This window comes from Corvus cornix, chromosome 3, assembly GCF_000738735.6.
Source record: "Corvus cornix cornix isolate S_Up_H32 chromosome 3, ASM73873v5, whole genome shotgun sequence".
Taxonomy (NCBI): domain Eukaryota; kingdom Metazoa; phylum Chordata; class Aves; order Passeriformes; family Corvidae; genus Corvus; species Corvus cornix.
In genome coordinates, this window is record NC_047056.1 from 109,247,797 (window position 1) to 109,266,366 (window position 18,570).

At 43.9% G+C, this 18,570-nt stretch overlaps 2 protein-coding genes across 2 annotated transcripts in view; one reads left to right on the top strand and one right to left on the bottom strand.

The window, feature by feature from the left end:
* LOC104685484 (CD2 associated protein) overlaps positions 1–3,603 on the bottom strand; it is a 78,340-nt gene extending 74,737 nt beyond the window's left edge. Inside the window, exon 1 of the mRNA XM_039568855.1 lies at positions 3,384–3,603. Coding sequence (XP_039424789.1) covers positions 3,384–3,387 — 4 coding nt within the window. The 5' untranslated portion in view covers positions 3,388–3,603. The remainder of the gene's footprint in view (positions 1–3,383) is intronic.
* LOC120411640 (proline-rich receptor-like protein kinase PERK9) lies at positions 3,386–4,048 on the top strand. Its single transcript, XM_039568614.1, has one exon. The coding sequence runs from the start codon at positions 3,386–3,388 to the stop codon at positions 4,046–4,048; it is 663 nt and encodes a 220-aa protein (XP_039424548.1).
* The last annotated feature ends 14,522 nt before the right edge of the window (positions 4,049–18,570 follow it).

Consider the following 18,570-nt stretch of genomic DNA (forward strand, 5'->3'; position numbering starts at 1 on the left):
CTCATCAAGCACCTGAGTACAGAAGGGTTTCACAACCTGAACTTTTGATTAAGTCACTTTACTCTACAATAAGATCTGAGTAAAGTTCAACTGCATGTCCCATCTTACATATTTCTTGGTAAAAACAGTGGCAGAAGGACTCTTCATCTATTCTATCCCATTTGCTTGGGGGTGTATGGAGTAGATTTTTGGGTTTTTAGAGGGGGCTTGTTCTGTGAAGGTTTTTTGTTTGTTTTTGAATTGAAGAACAAATCCTGAAGTCATGTTCTAACAGGTTCTTGGAATGTTACTGGTGAATACTGAAACTGCCGCTGTCTCCATGACAATATGCTACAAGTATGCAGTCTGCCTACAAAAACCTTATCGATTGTTTTTTGTTGCCAACATGGAGCTGAAGTAAGCAAAAGGTTTCACACAAGTTTAATGTCTGATGAACTTACTCCGTAGACCAAATATATTTTTACTTATTCTGTTGGCAATGAAGAAGTATATCTGGCTTTTTAAAGTATTCCAAAATCATAAATTTTTCTGAAGATCAAATGTAGCAAATTCAAATGTACTAACACATGGGAACCACAAATGAAAGTCTCCAGAAATTTTTGGAAATAAAGAAGATGGGGAGGATGCATATAGCTAAGAAGATACTGACAGACGTTCGGTGGATTGCAGTGTTCCACCATGGCAATTCATCAGCTGCTGCTGGAACATTTCCTTCCTAGTTATAAAGCCATATGACAATTAGCTGGACACTGCAAATTTAGCTAAGCTTTCCTGTTAAGTGCAAGCTGCAGTCATACCATTTATCGATTATAACTAGGAAAATTATCCGTTATTGAGCCATAGAAGTAAACTGGACAGATGTTACAATGCACTGATACACACAGCTCTACCTCTTTTCAAGTGACTATCAACCCAAAACAGCAAAAGACAATTCAATCAAATAAAGTCTTTTCCCCCTAGAACATCTGAATGCATTTTTTCCCTGTAATCTGTTTATCAAGCTGTTTCTAGAGTCATACACACGATTAATCTAGTGCAGAAGGCAAAGAATTATAGTGACAGGGCTCAAGGGTGTCGCTGGGCATTACCAGTAACTTTATATGGTCTTCTGTGTGTCACCTCTGATCACATCCCCCTCCCCATCCTTCAGACACCTGAACAACATGTGCTCTTGGAACATTAATTTCCAGCTACCAAAAGAACATGAAAGAACTTGTTTCCAAGGCATTCTGTACTTCTGCCCTTCTTTTGGTTTCTCCAGAGTCATACTGGCCTGTTCTTACTTCTCCATAAATTTCCAAAACCCTTGAGTTCATCAAAGATACCTCAACGCTCCCCTCTAAGCCACCTCTTACACATAAAATCCCTTCCACAAGCTGACATAAAAGACAAACAATCTCTTATCAAGAGCCAGCTCTACCATGACGCCAGTAATAAAATAATCAGCTAATGACTTCTCAAGGTAAATTGTGAGGCACCCCCTAAATACATTGAGTGCAAAGCAAGCTACAGTTACTTCTTGTTTTTCTCTTATTTTCAGTGATGTTTTATTGTACATTCTTCACCTCTTTTGACCACAAGAAAGAAATACTTGGAAACCGGAATAAAGGACACCACCTTCAGAGAAAATCTGTTTAAAAGGCCCTGGGATTATTCTGCAATCCTTTCTAGAGCTTGGCCACTGTCCTAGCAGGAACTGTTCTATAACTGCACATACACACAAATTGTTATGGTAATAAATAACCCATGCAACAGCAATACTTGACACAGTGTGTGCACCCACTCAGTTCAGTCATCTCTGGAGCAGTAGTAACATGCTCATTACTGTCAACAGAAGAGTATTTCCTTTAGAAAAGGAAACTTAAGGACAAAAATACATAAAACCACATCATACAATAATCATATACAATTATGAACTGGACTCAGTCCTTTTACAGTATTCCTAACTACATTAATAGAGTATACTAAGTATTTTAATAACCCAAACCTACCATATGTCAATCCTGAGGTACTTCTCATTTCCGCATTGCAGCCTTAGTTCAATATGTTTAATTAACACACTAAGCCTTTATGCGTTAGGAACTATCATCACAGGCCACTACAATGACCTGGGCAGACATTTCTCACTTGCAAATAAGACAATGCAGCCCAAAAATAAATAAAAAACAAGTCTTACCTATTCTGAATGATTACAAAAAGCATCAAAAAGTGAGATGTTTGGTTTCTACCAGAATTTAAAACACTAATTTCATTTTATATTTTCAGATTTAATTTTAAGTGTGCTTTGACCACGTAAGACAACTTCCACTGAGACGAACACACTGAAAGCAGATCCTGATAATCAGCAGAACACCAGCCAGGAGGAGCGTTCCTCACTTCACTAACGGCACGTTTGATCTGCACACTGTGAATTTCTTCGTTTTTCGACACAACGGGGAGGCAGAAAAGCTATCCAAAACCCAGGTATCCTTCCACTTAAAAAGCTTTACTCCCATTCTGACGCAGCATGTTTGCACACAGCAGCATAAGCACACACGACACTGAAGCCACTGCCACCTGCGCCCCTGCACACACACCCTCCCCGAGTACCCCGGTGTTACACAGCACAGCAGAGCAGGGGGTACTGCACGGGTGGAAATATCAGAGACAGACAAAATAATCCACGCACCATTTTGGAGGCCAGTGGGGTCCAAAGTCTCTATAAAGGGGGAGTCACTGTAAGCAAAGAGGGCTCTCAAGAGTGGCGACTAAGTCACTCGTTCATACTTCCCTATGCCGACGCTACATTAAAAACCAGACCCATCACAACTGACTGTTTCCAGTGTGAACCTGAACTGGCGCATCCTGAACACAGGAACACTCCGAGTCGGTTTACACTCCCTCTCTTTAAAACACAGTGACTGCCTCTCGCCTTGGTGGAGAAATGGGCGAAGGCACAGCTCAAACTCACGCTGAGTTGAGGGAAAAAAAAAAATGCGAAAGAGCTGGATTTAACCATAAAAACTTTTATGCTCCACCAAGCCACTCCCCTCCAAGCAGCACGGAGCACTGCTGTACACCTCGCTCTCCCCACCGAAACCCGCGGAACCCCCCGCGCCTCCTCCCGGCCCGGGCCTCTCCGCAGCCCCCCGGGACCGGCCGGGCGGGACGGAGCGGCCCCGGCCTCTCCCAGGAGGGAGCGCTCACCGAGCACCTGCCGCACTCGCCGGGCCCGGCAGCTCCTCCACCGGCCCCCGGGTACCGGCACTGCTCCCGCCCCGGGCACCTCGGGAGCTGCCCCGGGACCCGCGCGTCCGCGCCCTGCCCTCAGACAAAGGCGGCGAAGGCGCCCCCGGAGAAGCGGGAAGAGGGGCCGGTTCCGCCGCCCTCCCCGCCGCGCTCACCCATGCTGCGCCCGCCCGCCCGCCCGGGCTCGGCGGAGCGGCTCCGGGTCCCGCCGACGCGCTCAAGCCGGGCACTGCGGCTCCATCCGTGGCGCTACGGGCGTGGAAGGGGCGGCTCCGAGCCGCGGGTGGCCCGGAGCAGAGGGGCCACTCGCCCGTCCGGTCCCGTCCGGTCCGGTGCCGCCGCTCCCGCCACCGCCGCCTCAGCCGAACTCGGGCACCGGCGGCTCCGCCCCGCCCACCGCGGGGGGCGCCAAGTCCCGCGAGAGCCACGCGCCGCCACCGCCCCCACGCCGTTGCCAGGCGGGGGTGACGTCACCGCCCGGGCCCCGCCCCCACGGGGAACTGGCCCCGCCCCGGGGCCGCCCCTCAGGACACGGTCCGCCCCTCAGGACACGGTCCGCCCCTCAGGACACGGTCCGCCCCGCAGGACACGGTCCGCCCCTCAGGACGCGGTCCGCCCCGCAGGACACGGTCCGCCCCGCAGGACACGGTCCGCCCCTCAGGACACGGTCCGCCCCGCAGGACACGGTCCGCCCCCGGCACCGCTCTGGCGTCGCGCCCTCCTTACCCCCTCCTCACCTCCTCCTCACCCACCTCGCCAGACCCCCTTCGGCCCTCTCATCAGGCCCTCAGCTCTCCTCTCATCACTGCCCTCATTATAACCCCCTCCTCATAACCCCCTCCCAGCTCTCTCATCACCTCCCGTTCAGCCTTGTCATAGCCCCTCACAGCCCTCTCATAACCCCCTCAGAGCCCCTTCATCACTCCCCTCACTTCCCCTCACAATTCCATCACCAATCCCCTCACAGCCCCTTCATCAGCCTCCTCATCACTCCCCTCAGCACCCCTCTCACATCCCTCTCAGCCCCCTTCACACAATCACAGAATCACAGAATGGGTCAGGTTGGAAGTGGTTCCACCTCTCTGCTCAAGCAGAACTACCCAGAGCACATGGCACAGGATTGTGTCCAGACAGTTCTGGAATATCTCCAGTGAGGGAGACTCCACACACTTTCTGTTCCAGTGCTTGGTCACTGCACAGTAAAGAAGTTCTTCCTCATGTTCAGGTGGAACTTGCTGGACATCAGTTCCTGCCCCTTCTTGTGCCATTTCTGGGCCCCACAAAGCAGAGCCTGGTCCCTGCTCTGAGCCCTCCCTGCAGATGCTGGCAGATGCGGGTGAGGTCCCCCTCTCAGTTGTCTCTTCTTGAGGCTCAACAGCCCCAGCCCCCCTGAGCCTTTCCTTGTAAGAGACGTGTTCCACTCCATTATCTCCATAGTCTCCACTAGACTCACTTCAGGAACTCCATATCTCTCACAGAGCCCAGAACAGAACACAGCACTCCCGATGTGCCTCAGCAGGACTGAGCAGAGGTGCAGGATCACCTCCCTGGCCTGCTGGCAATGCTCTTCCTAATGCACACACGATTCCTTTCACCTTCTTGGCCTCAAGAGCTTATAAACAGCACCGTCCCCCTCACCACTCCCTTCACTGCTGGTGCCACCCCACATACCTGCCCTGCTTCCCAGCACAAAGCCCTCCTCTTCCCCTAGGTCTGGAGCACAAGTCTTATGAGGAAATGCTGAGGCAGAGGAGGGGGCTCAGCTTGGAGCTCTTCACAGAAAAGGTGATTACACACTGAAATGGGCAGCTCAGAGACAGCAGTGACCATCCCTGTAGCGATGTCCAGCAAAGGCTGGACGTGGCACTTAGTGCCAGGCTCTCCCTGACATGGTGCTGTCTGGTCGCAGGTTGGACTGGATGATCTGGGAAGTCTTTTCCAACCTAACCATCCCCTTGGCCAATGTCATTTACATCACGCACGTGTTTGTGGGCTTGTGCACTGATTCTGAAGAGTTTATACTGTAGGGGTATTTTTTGTTGGGTGAGGGTTTTTTTACTTCAGATGCATGTAGGAAAGTGCTCCAAGCTATATCAGGCTGCCACTGTTTAGGTTTTTGTGGGAAACTCAGGAATGAGTGAAACGACTACTTAGAACTGAAGCGATTTAAAGAAAAAACCGTGACCCTGAGGCCAAAAGGACAAGTAAACATGGTCTGGTTTTGATGAAAATCAGGGAATATAACACAGCAGGGCTCTCTGAAATGAAAATATTTCCTCTTCCTTGCTGCAGACATTCTTTTATGAGAGGTTCCAAATGAGCCGTTTCAGCCAAGCTCAGGACAAAATTAGCCTGAAAAGAATGTCAAGTATTTCCAGGAGTCAGCTTTTGCTTAGCATCTTTCTCATGGCACACAAACAGAAAATGAGTCAGATAATGAGCACTAAAGACAAAATGTGCAGTCCGAGTGTATAAACAAGCATATATCACATTCTATTATGGTATTTTATCTGCTTCACCATACTTTGAGGCAGATGCTTCCATTTTTTTCAACTGCAGAACTGGGAATGTACAAGTCATAGTCAGAATTTCCTTGAAGCAGGTGCAGTGTTTTGCTCATAAATGGCCCCATGATGCTCCCCTTAAAAGGAGAATCTATGTTTTATAAAACTACAACCTCCCCACACCCCCAGGTTTGCAGTACTTAATAAGAAGAGGAGGTTTGGGACAGAAAGAAAACATCAGCCTTAGAGTTGGAAGTCCTTCCCAATAAAAATTCAGAAAATAACTTCCATGAGGATGAATTATCCTCATCTGTCTGCTGTATCAGTTTTTTCCACTTCCTTTGTACAGCTACATGCTAAAAAAAGAAAGATACAGGATGAGAGGAATTACAAATTTGCTCTGATGTAGCAGTTTTTACTTTTTTAAACTCTGCCACAAAGCTAAGTGTACATGAAGAAGAGATGAGAAATAAAATGTCCATAGTGTACATGTTTACAGAGGCATTGAAGGAGCTCCATGTAGCCTTCTTTCTGGAAGCTGGTCTGAACTAGGGCCAAATCTCATTCCAGTTCATATTCATTCACGCTGACATAAAGCTACCTTTGCCCTTCCCTTCAGCCTAAAACAGGCTGGAGAGCAAAGCCCTGGTTCTTGGTTCTTACATTGTGGACAGGTAAGATACCAGCTTTGTGAAATTCTGTTTTATTTCAACATGCGTTGGTAACTCTGGCCAGGGCTGGCTCAAAGCTTCTTAGCTGCCTGAGTACAAAACCTGAGTTTTATTCCAAGTCCATCTGCTCTGATGACAAGACACCAGCATCCACTGGTCCTGTGCTTCAGCTTCCATCCTCTTTCCAGTAGCAGTGAGGCAGAAATGGGAGCCCCTGTGGCTGCTGAGCCCAAGCGTCTCTCTCTCTGTGTGACTGCCTGCGGTGCTGCTGAATCCATCACCTGCAGCCTGTGCTGTTTTCTGTCTAAAGCTGGGCTGTGGGCTGTGAGGTGTGTGGCACTGGCAGTTGTGTCTGCCTCACGCTTCGTTGAGTTTGACAAGACTTCACGGCACTGAGGTTTGCAAAAGTGCAAGAGTCTGCTCATGTGTGACTCAGAGCAGCACAGGAACCCGTATTTAGCATTCTCATATGAGTTGACAATTATAATACATGTAAAGAAAATACATCTGTGCCAGACTATTGACTACTTTCACTCAGCTGTTAAATCACATGACTACTTCATTTCTTTTCTCTATGCTCTGTCTGGTGGCATGTCCTAAATGCATACTTACCGAAAATTGCCTTTTAAATCACCTACAATGAGTTCCTTCCTCATTTTCTACTTCAGTAAAAGCTGAAAAATTTAATGAGCCATTTTCCCTTGGATATTAGGCAATAATTGGTATTTATGCAATCCTTTGAAAATAGTTTTACTCATATATAGATATACAGGGAACACTGGCTCTTGCTTTTTATTCAGACCTTCCTTTCAGTTCAAGGTGTAGAGAATTGATATTCTGACTCTATGGAATTATAAAAGTGCGTATTTGTTTCAAAGTATTTTCAAGTCCAACTAGGTTCCACAAAATAACACAATCTTCTCACAAATTTGTTCAACAAAACTTTTAAAAATGAAATATTAGCATTTTAAGTGTTTTATGATTGAGCTTAATGGAATTTCTGAATTTCTAGCTTGCTTTTGAGAGAGGAAGAATTGTGACATACTTGCAGATCAAGATAGTATCTACTGTTAACGTCAGTAGCTGCTATAATTTTATTTTACAAGAGAGATCATTATATAGTTCCTGCTATGCAGGTTTATAACACAAGGTAAGAATGATACAATTTGTCACCACTGGAGCTGATTTGTTTTCTCTCACAAAAAAAACTAGTAATAGTGAGACTCTTTCCCTTGTACTGCTACAGTGAATATTTCATTTGACCTCTTTTGCCACTGTGGTCATCTTAAAATTACTCCATTATTTCCAAATAAAGAAACCTAAACCAGGAACTTTTAAAGCTTCTCTCTAGAGTGCAAAAAATAAAGGAACTGATTTTTTTTGCCCAAAAAAACAAATGTGTGTCAGCCGTTACCACACAGTGGTTTCATGCACATTTGAGTGGCACATGCACTGTAATAACTGTACATTCCCCTTTAACCAAATGGTTTGCTCCCAAACATTCCAGCTGAGTTGATTTTTCATGCTTTTAATTCTCTAATGCATTTATCATTCCAGCAACTTCTTGCACAATGGTATCCAAAAATTGACTGGAAGCAAACAGCCTCTAGCACTGAGGAGTTAAACAGTCTGGATTGTAAAATTTCACCTTTTCAGCAGCAGTTCCGGGTAACAACACTACTGAAATATACGATTGGGTTGAGAAGTTTAGAAATTATTTGGATGAGCAAACTCCCTCTGCTGGTTTGAAACAGCAGCAGATATATTTCATTTAAAAACGTGCAAACTGTGGGAAAATATTCATTCAACACACACAGTACTTTTCCCTTTACTGCATACCCAGTGAAGAGTGAATCTGGTTACTCCACAGAAGGAGGCAGGACTCTTATTAAAAAAAAAAGAGAGAAAATATAAAAACACAGAGCAGTTCTTTTGTAAATAAAGATTGAATCAAAATGCAGATTTTCAAACAAGGGGAAAAAGAAGCTTGCATACTAATACTGAACCTATTTTTTTTACCTGCTGTGGAGGCAGTTGCATGGAGGGTGTCCAGAGAAGGGAACAGAGCTGGGGAAGGAGCACAAGTCTGATGAGGAGCAGCTGAGGGAGCTGGGGGGACTCAGCCTGAAGGAAAGGAGGCTCAGGGGGGACCTTCTCACTCTCTACAACTCCCTGACAGGAGGGTGCAGCCAAGTAGGGGGTGGACATAACAAGAGGAAATGGCCTCAAGCTGTGCCAGGGGATGTTCAGACTGACATCAAGAAGAATTTAGGCAGTGAAAGGGTTGTCAAGCACTGGAATGGGCTGCCCAGGGAGGTTGTGGAGTCACCATCCCTGGAACTCTTCAAGGAAGAGTGGATGTGGCACTCAGTGCTTTGGTTTAGTTGTCATGGTGGTGTACAGTCAAAGGTTGGACTCAATGATCTCAGGGGTCTTTACCAACTTTAATGATTCTCAGATTCTATCATTATTCGAAGAAGCAAAGCAAACTTTGTTCTCCCTGCTCTTCCTACCCACTGCAGACACCCCATTAAGGGGCATCTTAGCAGCTACACGGGGTCACAGGCTGGATCCCCTGAGTACAGCACAGCTCCTTCCAGCCAGGCCAAGAGCAACTGGCCAGGCTGTGTTGCAGATGATTGCTAAAGGAAGGTAAAAAACTGTAACCAGCTGGATCACCGGAATAGAGCCAGTGGTACTAAGGAATTTGTGGGGCCATTTTTCAGGCTGTTGAAAGAATCATGCCCTAATGCCATATTTTTCAAACCATGGAATGTGGGTCAATGCTGAGCTATAATAACTCTGTAAGAATTGGTCTGCAAAATAACTGCGAATGGCTTTGTAAACCAACCATATTTTGCATTCTCACACATTGAGCAAGCAACCAACCAAAATGAGGGAAATTATATGGACGCTGGAAGTTTATCCTGATTTGATTTGTCTTTAACTGGAAACTGCTGTGGCAACACCACAAACATGGTTTGTTCTTTATTGGTTAAAATCTTAGTTGGAAAGGTGGAGGAACATCAGCCAGCAGAAACAAATTCCTCTGTCCTTTTTTTTAACCACTCTTGGTCTATTTCCTCCATTATTATCAACCTCTTTAGTCGATCATGTTCTCTTTGCTATAATCAGTTCAGCCCTGACTAGTGAATACTGTTCCTTTTCCTTGTGTCATTTCTTTGCCACATGCCAAAAACTCCTGTGCCTTACTCCATCTTGCTGGGCTGAGAACAAGACAGGGAGCCAGGACAAGTTTCAGTTCTGTGGCCTCATTGTGACATATAAAAATACATCCTTCAAATGGGACCCCATGTTGATTTAAACATTATTGTAGATGAAAGCTTGTCCTGTACTAAATATTTTTAAAGTTCTGAATGAAGAATTAGAAATGTCACTTCTGCACAGGTATGAAATAAAGTACTTGTAACTGTTGAATCTTGAAAGAAAAGAATTGAGGGAGAGGGTGGTGTTTGTGAAATTCAGGCTAAGTACAGGTTATGATTAATCATGTTTCTGCCACGAGGCCATTACAGCAGCAATCTGAAGGAGGAGTTACCTACCCTGATGACAGCTATAATGTTTTTTCTTTGACCTCTCTTCTGAGGATGCAATTCATTTTTACTGGGCCACTACAACTAATTAAAACAAAGCTGCAAACTGCAGGGAGCGTGTGGAGCAGCTCCATCTGCATTATGCTGAGAAAAACCAGTTCATGTGGGCGTGCAGGCGTTAACGGTACAACCATATGTGTAGCTGTGTGTTTCAAAGATATTCTGTTTGATTTGAACGAAGGAGAGTTTTCATCTCACAGTTTGTACATCACACTGTACTTAAGAAGAAGGAGAAAAAAAGCAAACTGTGCTTTTCACTGGCTTTTTTTTTTCTCTTCTCTAATAAGCAACCATCTACCTCCTTCCTTTCCAGGTACATTTGGCATTTTGCATTTGTATTATGTCCCTTTGGCAGCCCCTCTTTGGGATTTCCTTATATTAACATCTAGCACAAAGGAATCTCATCTTCAGGGTCCAACGGGCTAATGGCTTCCTTCGGCATCTGAATAAATCAACAGCTGTGGCCTTCAGCCATTTTGCCTTTCCAAAATAAAAGTTACGGGAAGCTGCTTGTTGTTGTAACAGTTCTCACACATTCCCTGCAAGCAGGATACAAAGCCTTTTCTCTGCAGAGATGACTTCACACAAAACATACAGCATTAGCAATGTAATTTCCCCCTCACTCCATCGGTAACAGCAATGTAGCCCTAACTACAATGATCAGAAGATACAAAGTTTGCTCAAAAGTCAGTGAGTTTCATTAAAACATTGATACATAAATACTCATATCACAGTGAATGCACACACATTATCTATGTGCCTGCATTTGTGTACCACAGGCAGGATGATGGTATAAAGTGAAAACGCTTTTTTATTCAAAGACAGTCACCAATACCTTTACAGCCGCTTTGTGCTGGAAGTGTGGTTGCCAACAGCAGCTGAGGCACTGACACAGCAACTGGATCGTGTCACTCTTTGACACTGAACTTCTCTCTCTGGTTCTCTCACTCCTGTGCTGGTTCTGGTGCTCATCTGATGGTTGTGCTCAGTAAGTTCAGTTTCAAAATCCGTCAGGAAAATTTAAACCAGGGATTTGTTAGTCTTTAGAGCAGTGTGGACTTGCAGTTAAACTATGTCTGACTGGAATTTTTAAAATTCCAAATAAAACCAGTTTGTCACCAAAAGGATGGATTATGTGCAGAAACTCTACACAAACTACTTGCACTCAGGGAACTCTTTTGGGTGTTACTGTCTTGGGGGGGGGGGGGGGTGCAGTTTGTGGTTTTGTTGTGGCTTGTTTTTTAATGGAAGTACAGCAAAGACACACCCTGAAAGCTCCAGGACACAAAGACAGAGTTTTCTCTTGGGAGCCTTTAGGAGAAAGGGATGTGAAGTTACCTGTAAGTTAACATTTTTCTGTATTGATTTGCCTAAGCTGACAATGCCATGAGCAGGGTGTTCCTATCAATACCCCAGGCTTCCACAGAGAGGCCAAGACAAAGCAATGCAAACACACTTCATGCCTTAAGCTCAGCACAAAGCCTCTTCTCTCTTCATCCTCCAACAATGTCAGATTGTCATTAATTTTCTTGAAACTGGCAGCCTTTTTGTGAGTGCTGTTCAGCTGCTTTTGAGCTTATAAATAGCACTCCCAAAGGGCAGTCAGTCTGTATGTCTGTGGAATTGCCAGAGTTGACCAAATACCCTCTGCTAGAAAATTCTGTAATACAATACTATTTCCCCTGACAATTACACACCCTCACCTTCAGTTATACCAGCTGAACTCTATGTGCTTCTAGAGTCAGTAGATGCTTCTGTGAGGTGTATAATTATTTCCAGCAAGCTACTAAATTTTACAAAATAATGTTTCCTGCATTTATGGTTCTGAAAGTTATTATGTAAATAACAACTGACAAAAACGTTAGGCATTACTACAAGCAAAACATTGCCCAGTGCTAGAAAGGACACATATTCCTCCCTCCCTGGCCCCAGAAAAATAAAACCCTATAGATTATTTTTTCTGTTGTCAAAAAAAAAGTCAGAATTGTGATTGGATCTGTTAAATAAGAAATATTTTCAATTAGAAATGTAAGCTGTCCTCTTAGTGAGGTACTTGTGACTATGAAGAAGGGCCCCTTGGCAGCACTTTGAAGGCTTTCACTGATTATTTTTTGTTGTTGTTATTCAGAGTAAGAACTTAGATGTTTATCTGCATTCCTGCAGGCTTGTATATCCTCTCCCTCGGGGCACTGATGCCTGCTGCCAAGAATACACATCAGGTTTTCTAGAAAGACAGCAAACTGAGCCAAACAACAGACTGAGCACTTCAGAAGCACCTGACTGCCTTATATTTTCCCTCCTAAGAAGTTAAAGTATTGGGCATTATTCATTTTACCACAGTGCATTCCCACAAAAGCAGCAGCATATGAGTTTTCTGTTTCACTCACTGGCTACAAGTGTAAATTTTGACTCTGTATTCCCACTTTAACTGTTACCAAAATCTCAGCCTGAAGGAGAAAAAGCATCTCCTGTTCTGCCTTCAGAGCCAATGAAGTTAGAGAGGCAAACAGAAGACTGGATTTACGGCCTGACAAGTAAAATGTTTCTGAATTTCCATTCTAAGTGAGATGGTGAACTGAGATTATTGCTACTTCTCCTGATAAATGTGCAAAGAACTGCAAGGTTTTTTGTGTGCAGAGGAAAACACCACAAAGAAATGAATACAGAATAGTTTGTTGCATTTTTGGACTTGCATTTTCCCATCGGAAAGTGAGGAGGGGGATGTGTGACAGAGAAGGGGAATGTGCTCCAGCATCTCCCTGAGTTGCCAAAAGTGTGTCATCAAAGATACTTGCAAACCTGAGTGTTTTTTCTAAGGAGGCAACATTAGATCAGCTAACTCATCAGCTGATTTGTGAGTTGATTACCCACAAATTTGGGCATGGGTAACACATACTTATCCTACCAGAAGTTGAGTCCTTTAGCTGGCACTCTCCCAAAAACAGCCACTCAAAGAACAGTTTGCAGACACGACGTTTACTAGTCTTTTTCACTTCTCCATCTGTGTTATTTCCAGCCCAGACTTGAAAATCAGCATCTCTTCTTCTATCTAATTTGTCCTTATGCCTTGGCCCTTCACATCAAATTCTTTCTTTTTTAGAAATTCACGTTAATAATTATCCCAGAGATCCTGGTGTACTCAGGAACTCCCAATCTCCATTCATTACCTTTTGTCACAAATAAGAGGGAGAACAATAGTTTTGTTTAAACACACTGATCTGCTAAAAGACCATATTTCTTCAGAGTGAGCTCCTAGAAGATAGAATCGGTCTGATATTAGGGCAGATGGCAACATAGGATTGTTTGGAGAAAAATTCCTGTTTCAGCCATTTTTTTCACCATAGAATCAGAGCTCTGTCGTGTGAAATCAGAATTCCAAAACTTGTTCTTGTTCCAATTTGTAATTAGAGCAATTTGTGCAATGAATATTCTAAAAGCCACTTGCGTCTGGGGAAAGAAAAATGGTTTAAACATTCCATGTTTTTCTTTCAGTGTTATGTTTGTCTCATGACATATCAATAAAGACCAGGTTTAGAGAGTTTAGTTCTTTTAAAACAGTTCTCTGACATCCCAGGTGACTTCTCTGTGATATGTTTTCTTCTCAATGAGTGAAAAATCCAAGTGTCATTGACTGGAATATTCTTTTGGATTTTAAGATAAACAGTGAAGAGAGGCTCATCTGCTTTTAGGTTCATGCTTCAGCTACTCTGCTGATGCAGATTCACTTGACAATCTGTGGAAAGGAAGAAGCAGGCACTGATGGGAACAGTTTGTCAGATCCTCAAGTAAATGCCTGAGTGATAAAAACCCTGGAGAGGTGTCAGCATATTTCTGGTGCTTGTGGAGGGAAAACACACAACAACCTTAGACTTTGATGACTAAAGTTTGAAAAAGCAAATGCCATCATACAAATTCCTTTTGCAGCATCTCTATGTTAGTTTTGCCTTTATATTCTGCTGTTGAAATTTATAATTTATAATAATTTAATTATATTTTGCTGTTGTTTTCCTTGCAAACAAAATCAGCAGTGCCATTTGGACAATCCAGAGTTAGATTTAGTTCATGTTTCTGGAGATTGCTTCATATACTTGAAAGTGAGACAAGTCCCAGACGTGGCTGCATAAAGAGGAAGTCTTGATGTGCGAAGAAAGTAGTAAAATACTGGCCTAATCCAATAATATTCTTACTAATTTTATGCCTTTTGGTGTGAAAGACGACAGCTCAAAGTGCAAGGTCCTGCGCTGGTCCTGCATTTAAGCCAGTGGTGAGAAGTTACTTGTCTGAAACTATCAATATTTCTTCAGAAGAGAAATCAGAGTAGTAATTGGCTGTATCTATTAACATGCAGCCAAAAAATTACAAATATTATTATTCAGCTTATCAGGAGAGGTGTTTTGATTGTATAGGGAAAGATTGATGCCATCATTTAACTAGTAAGACCTATTCTTGAAAAATGAAATCAAAGCCATTAAAGAAATGTAAATTCAGCTTGGAATGGAACCACAGGATCACAGAATCAATTAGGTTGGAAAAGACCTGGATATCATCAAGTCCAATCTAGATTGGATAAGGTACAGGCAAGGTCTGTTTGAACCACATTGGGGTGTGAGCAGTCTAAAAGAAGTTGTTTAGTATCACAAAGCAAAGTCTGAGAAGGGAGGGATTTGCCATCTGTAAATACATCCATGGGCAGATCTGAGGAAGAGGAAATGACTAAAGCTTACAAGCAGCACTGCTCAGAATCAGTGGACACAAAATGGTGGTGGATGTGCTTAGACAGAGCACTGCCAGGATATTCTGGAACAACATTCATACAGGAATTTGGAGAGAAGTGATATTAATGGTTCTCAGGATGAAGCTTGCTCCTTTTATGTAATGGATTATTATACAGTGATTTGCTTTAGTAGCAGGAAAAAGGGCTTGGTTCCATTATTCCCTAAGTTAATGTATTTACATACACACATATATAATGTATGTTTGTATATGTGCATGTTCTGTATGTATACATCTATTTATTCATCTGTTCCGGTTTGGCCAAATTTAGAAATATATCCTCTGAGAGAAGGCAGGTCACAACCATCCCTCCCCCACCAGGTTCAGGAAAAACTAAATTTTCCTCAAAGGAAAGTGGAAGAGATAAAAACTATTTATTTAACAAACACACAGGAAAAAGATAATGATGCTAAATAATAAAACCTCTCAATCTGCTGAGAGAAACCTGGGAAAGTTTCAGAGTCCTTCTGTAGATCTCTCTCTCCCCCTCCTTGAAGCTGGGATGGGGTGGTGGGCCCACCTCCAGGGCCAAGGCCTCGGTGGAAAAGTCTTCCTAATGTATTCTGATGTTGAAACAGTGCAGCAGAGAGAAAAGGAAAAAAACAAAGTCCCAGGACAACAAAAGTTCAACTCTCCGAAGGAAAAAGAGCTAAGGAAAAAAAAACTGCCAAAAGATGGCCGGAAAGAAAAGCAAGCTGGGTGCTTCCCTTCCCTCCCGCTCTCCTGCCACAGCTGAAAAAAAGTCGCTATCTCTGTGTGACCTTGAACAAGCTGTAAACTGCTTTGAAAAAGTTTTGCTCAGTTTTTCCTTCCCCCTCTCAGGCTCAGTTTAAAGGCATAGAAAGGCCCAAAAATTAATTTCTGGGCATAGGGCAGCAATATGGGAGACATGTCATAAAGTCACCCCAAGACATCATCTTATAAAAGTTCTGGGCCCAGGGGTCAAGTTCTTACTAGTCCATGTGAAACAAAGGGCACAGGCACCTGTGTACATTTATAGGCTGACACAATGTAAAGCATGGATTTCACTATTCCCGTTTTGCCTTTGACATCCAAACATCCAGGAGTGACTCCAATACAGCACACAGATGCCAGAGCAAGCTTAGCAGTACCAAGTCTGAGTCCTGGTGAAAGCAGTCATGGTAAAGATCTCAACGACCTGGGCAGTCTGCAGTCATATCATGGAATGATGGAATTGTTTAGGTTGGAAAAGACCTCTGAGATCATCGAGTCCAACCCTTCACCCAGCACTGCCAAGTTCACCACTAGACCATGTCCCCAAGGCCACACTCACACATCTTTTAAATATCCCCAGGGATGGTGACACAACCACTTCCCTGGGCAGCCTGTTCCAATGCTTGACAACGTTTTTGGGAACAAATTTTTTCATAATAGCCAGTCTAAATGTCCCCGGTGCATCCTGAGGCCATTTCCTTTTGTCTTGTGCATTTTACTTGAGAGGACAAAGCACCTCCCACCTGGCTACAACCTCCTGTCAGGGAGGTACAGAGAGTGAGATGGTCCCCCCTGAACCTCCTTTCCTCCAGGCTGAGCCCCTCCAGCTCCCTCAGCTGCTCCTCATCAGACTGGGTTTATCAATGGGTTATCACAGTCCCACTTTCACTGTTTCTTTTTCCCAGAAAGGACAGTTTTCAGATTGCCAGAAGGGCATCCTTAAAGGGGCAGATAGAGGCACAGACCTGCAGTAATGACTAGAACTTTCTGCTGCTCTAAAAGGAGGCTGAAATAAAGAAATCTTCTCTCAGCTTTGGCTGTGCTCACACAACATTAAGCAGGTGAGTTACCACCCTGACCCAGGAGTGCTGGAACAGAGCTGTTTGACAGCTGCTGATTAACCCCTGTGGTCGAGCAGCAGTGATAGGTGCCATGCACATGCCAGACACTTAAAACTGTCTCCACTTGTGCAAGCTATGGCCTGGAGTATCTGTTTCTGTGAGGCCTCCAATCCAGCATCTGCCACAAGTGTCTAGTTCAGAGCAAGGGAACAAAGGGAAGTCCCAGTGACACATCTTCCAGCTGCAGTCCCAAGGAAGTGTCATAGGAGGACAATAGAGTGCCTCTTCTGCAATGAATGAATGGGTGTTATTACGAGGCACATAAAATATGCACAGAGTTGAATTTCACCCCTACCAAAGACAAGAAAGAGACATAAAATATGTCTAATTTTAGTAGACTCTGGAGTTTTGCTCTACAAGGTCCTTCAAGAAAGTTGTAGAGGGATGAGTGTCATGGCAGTATCTGGTAAAAGCATTGTAACTTCCATTAGAAAATGTGATGCATGTGATGTAGTAATCACATTCTCCTAGGCTGCATTTGCAGGGAGGGAAGGAGAAAAAAACCAAGAGCCATTTTGTCATTTTCACATGGTGACTTCTTCTCTTAGAAAATGAGAAGATCTTTATTCCTTCTACTTGCCTTTTTTTTTTTTTTTGGTCAGTACAACTGCACTGCCCTATGCAGTTCTCAGTCTCCTACTCCTCTGCTGTGTCCCCTTTCATGTGTATTTGGGGCTTTTTTCAACAGCTTATTCTGCCTTGGCCCATACCATTTTTTCTCCTTGTCCTTCTCACCTCCAAATACACTATTCATTTTTGTTTAAATTGTGCATCCATTTTTATTTCCTTCTGTAAAACCATTTACAAAAGAGATGGTATCTAATCCAGAGGTCTATTCTGTGTATCTTGCCATTTGTAGGAAGTGCTGATAATTTTTGTAATATGCTTCAGGATGATACTTGTCTTTGAAGCACCAGCTATTGACCTGCTGCCTTAAAAACCCACTCAAGTCATTCCCCAAAGAGGTTGTAACAGTCACAAATGTGTTACAACTGCCTGTATTTTTGACTGTCTAATTTTGTAAGTCACCTGGTTTTCATAAAGTAACCTCTACCCTCAATTTCAGACAGTCTGGACATGGGAGCAGAGCCTGATCCAAGCAGCAGTGGGGCAATACCAGAGCAGGACAATAAAAAGTCCATAGTCTGGGAAGGCAGAGGAGCTCCAGCCACAGACCCAAACCAGAGAAGCTGAAAAGACAGGAGGTCAGAGGCAGGAAAAGGCTGATAAGGACTTGTAGCCCATACAGCAAACAGAGGCCAGGGAAAAAAGGCCTTCTCCAGGAAATGAGCACAAGTGTTGGAGAGGAAACTTACCTCACACAAAGGCTTTGTATCGGACAGATCTGAGCTGAGCCTCAGAGACAAAAGCCTGAGGTCTAAAGAAGGGGAACCCCACTCAGAAAGCTCTAACAGGATGGCAGCCTGGAAAGAGGGAGCAAACAGCTGGAGTCTGGAAGCAGAGAAGGGACCTAGGCAAATGGATTAACTTTCATGTTTGAGGAAGCCATCTGGAAGACGTTTGATTTTCGTTTAAGTTCTTCATATTTGAAGAATTTCTGTTAAAAAAAATAAAGAAAGTAAAAAGACAAGAGAAAGGGGAGGAAATTACACAATTACTATAACACAAGAAAAACCTGAGCCAATTTACCAAGCCAAAACAGGCCTGGAGTGACTGGTCTGATCTTTCACAGCTTGTAGCTTTAGGGCATGAAAGTACATATTTAATAAAAAGAAACAGAAGGAATCATAGGAAGGAGGGTCTTAGGGGGAAATTGGGTCTTGGGGTAGAAATGACTGAAGAAGAGGAATAATGGTCAAAAAAGGACTGCTTGCTAGAGAAGCCAGAAGAGAGAAGGAGCTTGGGTTGGCTGAGGGGTTGTTCAGAATTGAGTCATCAGCTTTTTTTATCCCGGGAGGAGAGA

Coding starts and splice junctions, on each gene's coding strand:
- LOC120411640 (XM_039568614.1), top strand. CDS start 3,386: ATGCTGCGCCCGCCCGCCCGCCCGGGCTCGGCGGAGCGGCTCCGGGTC.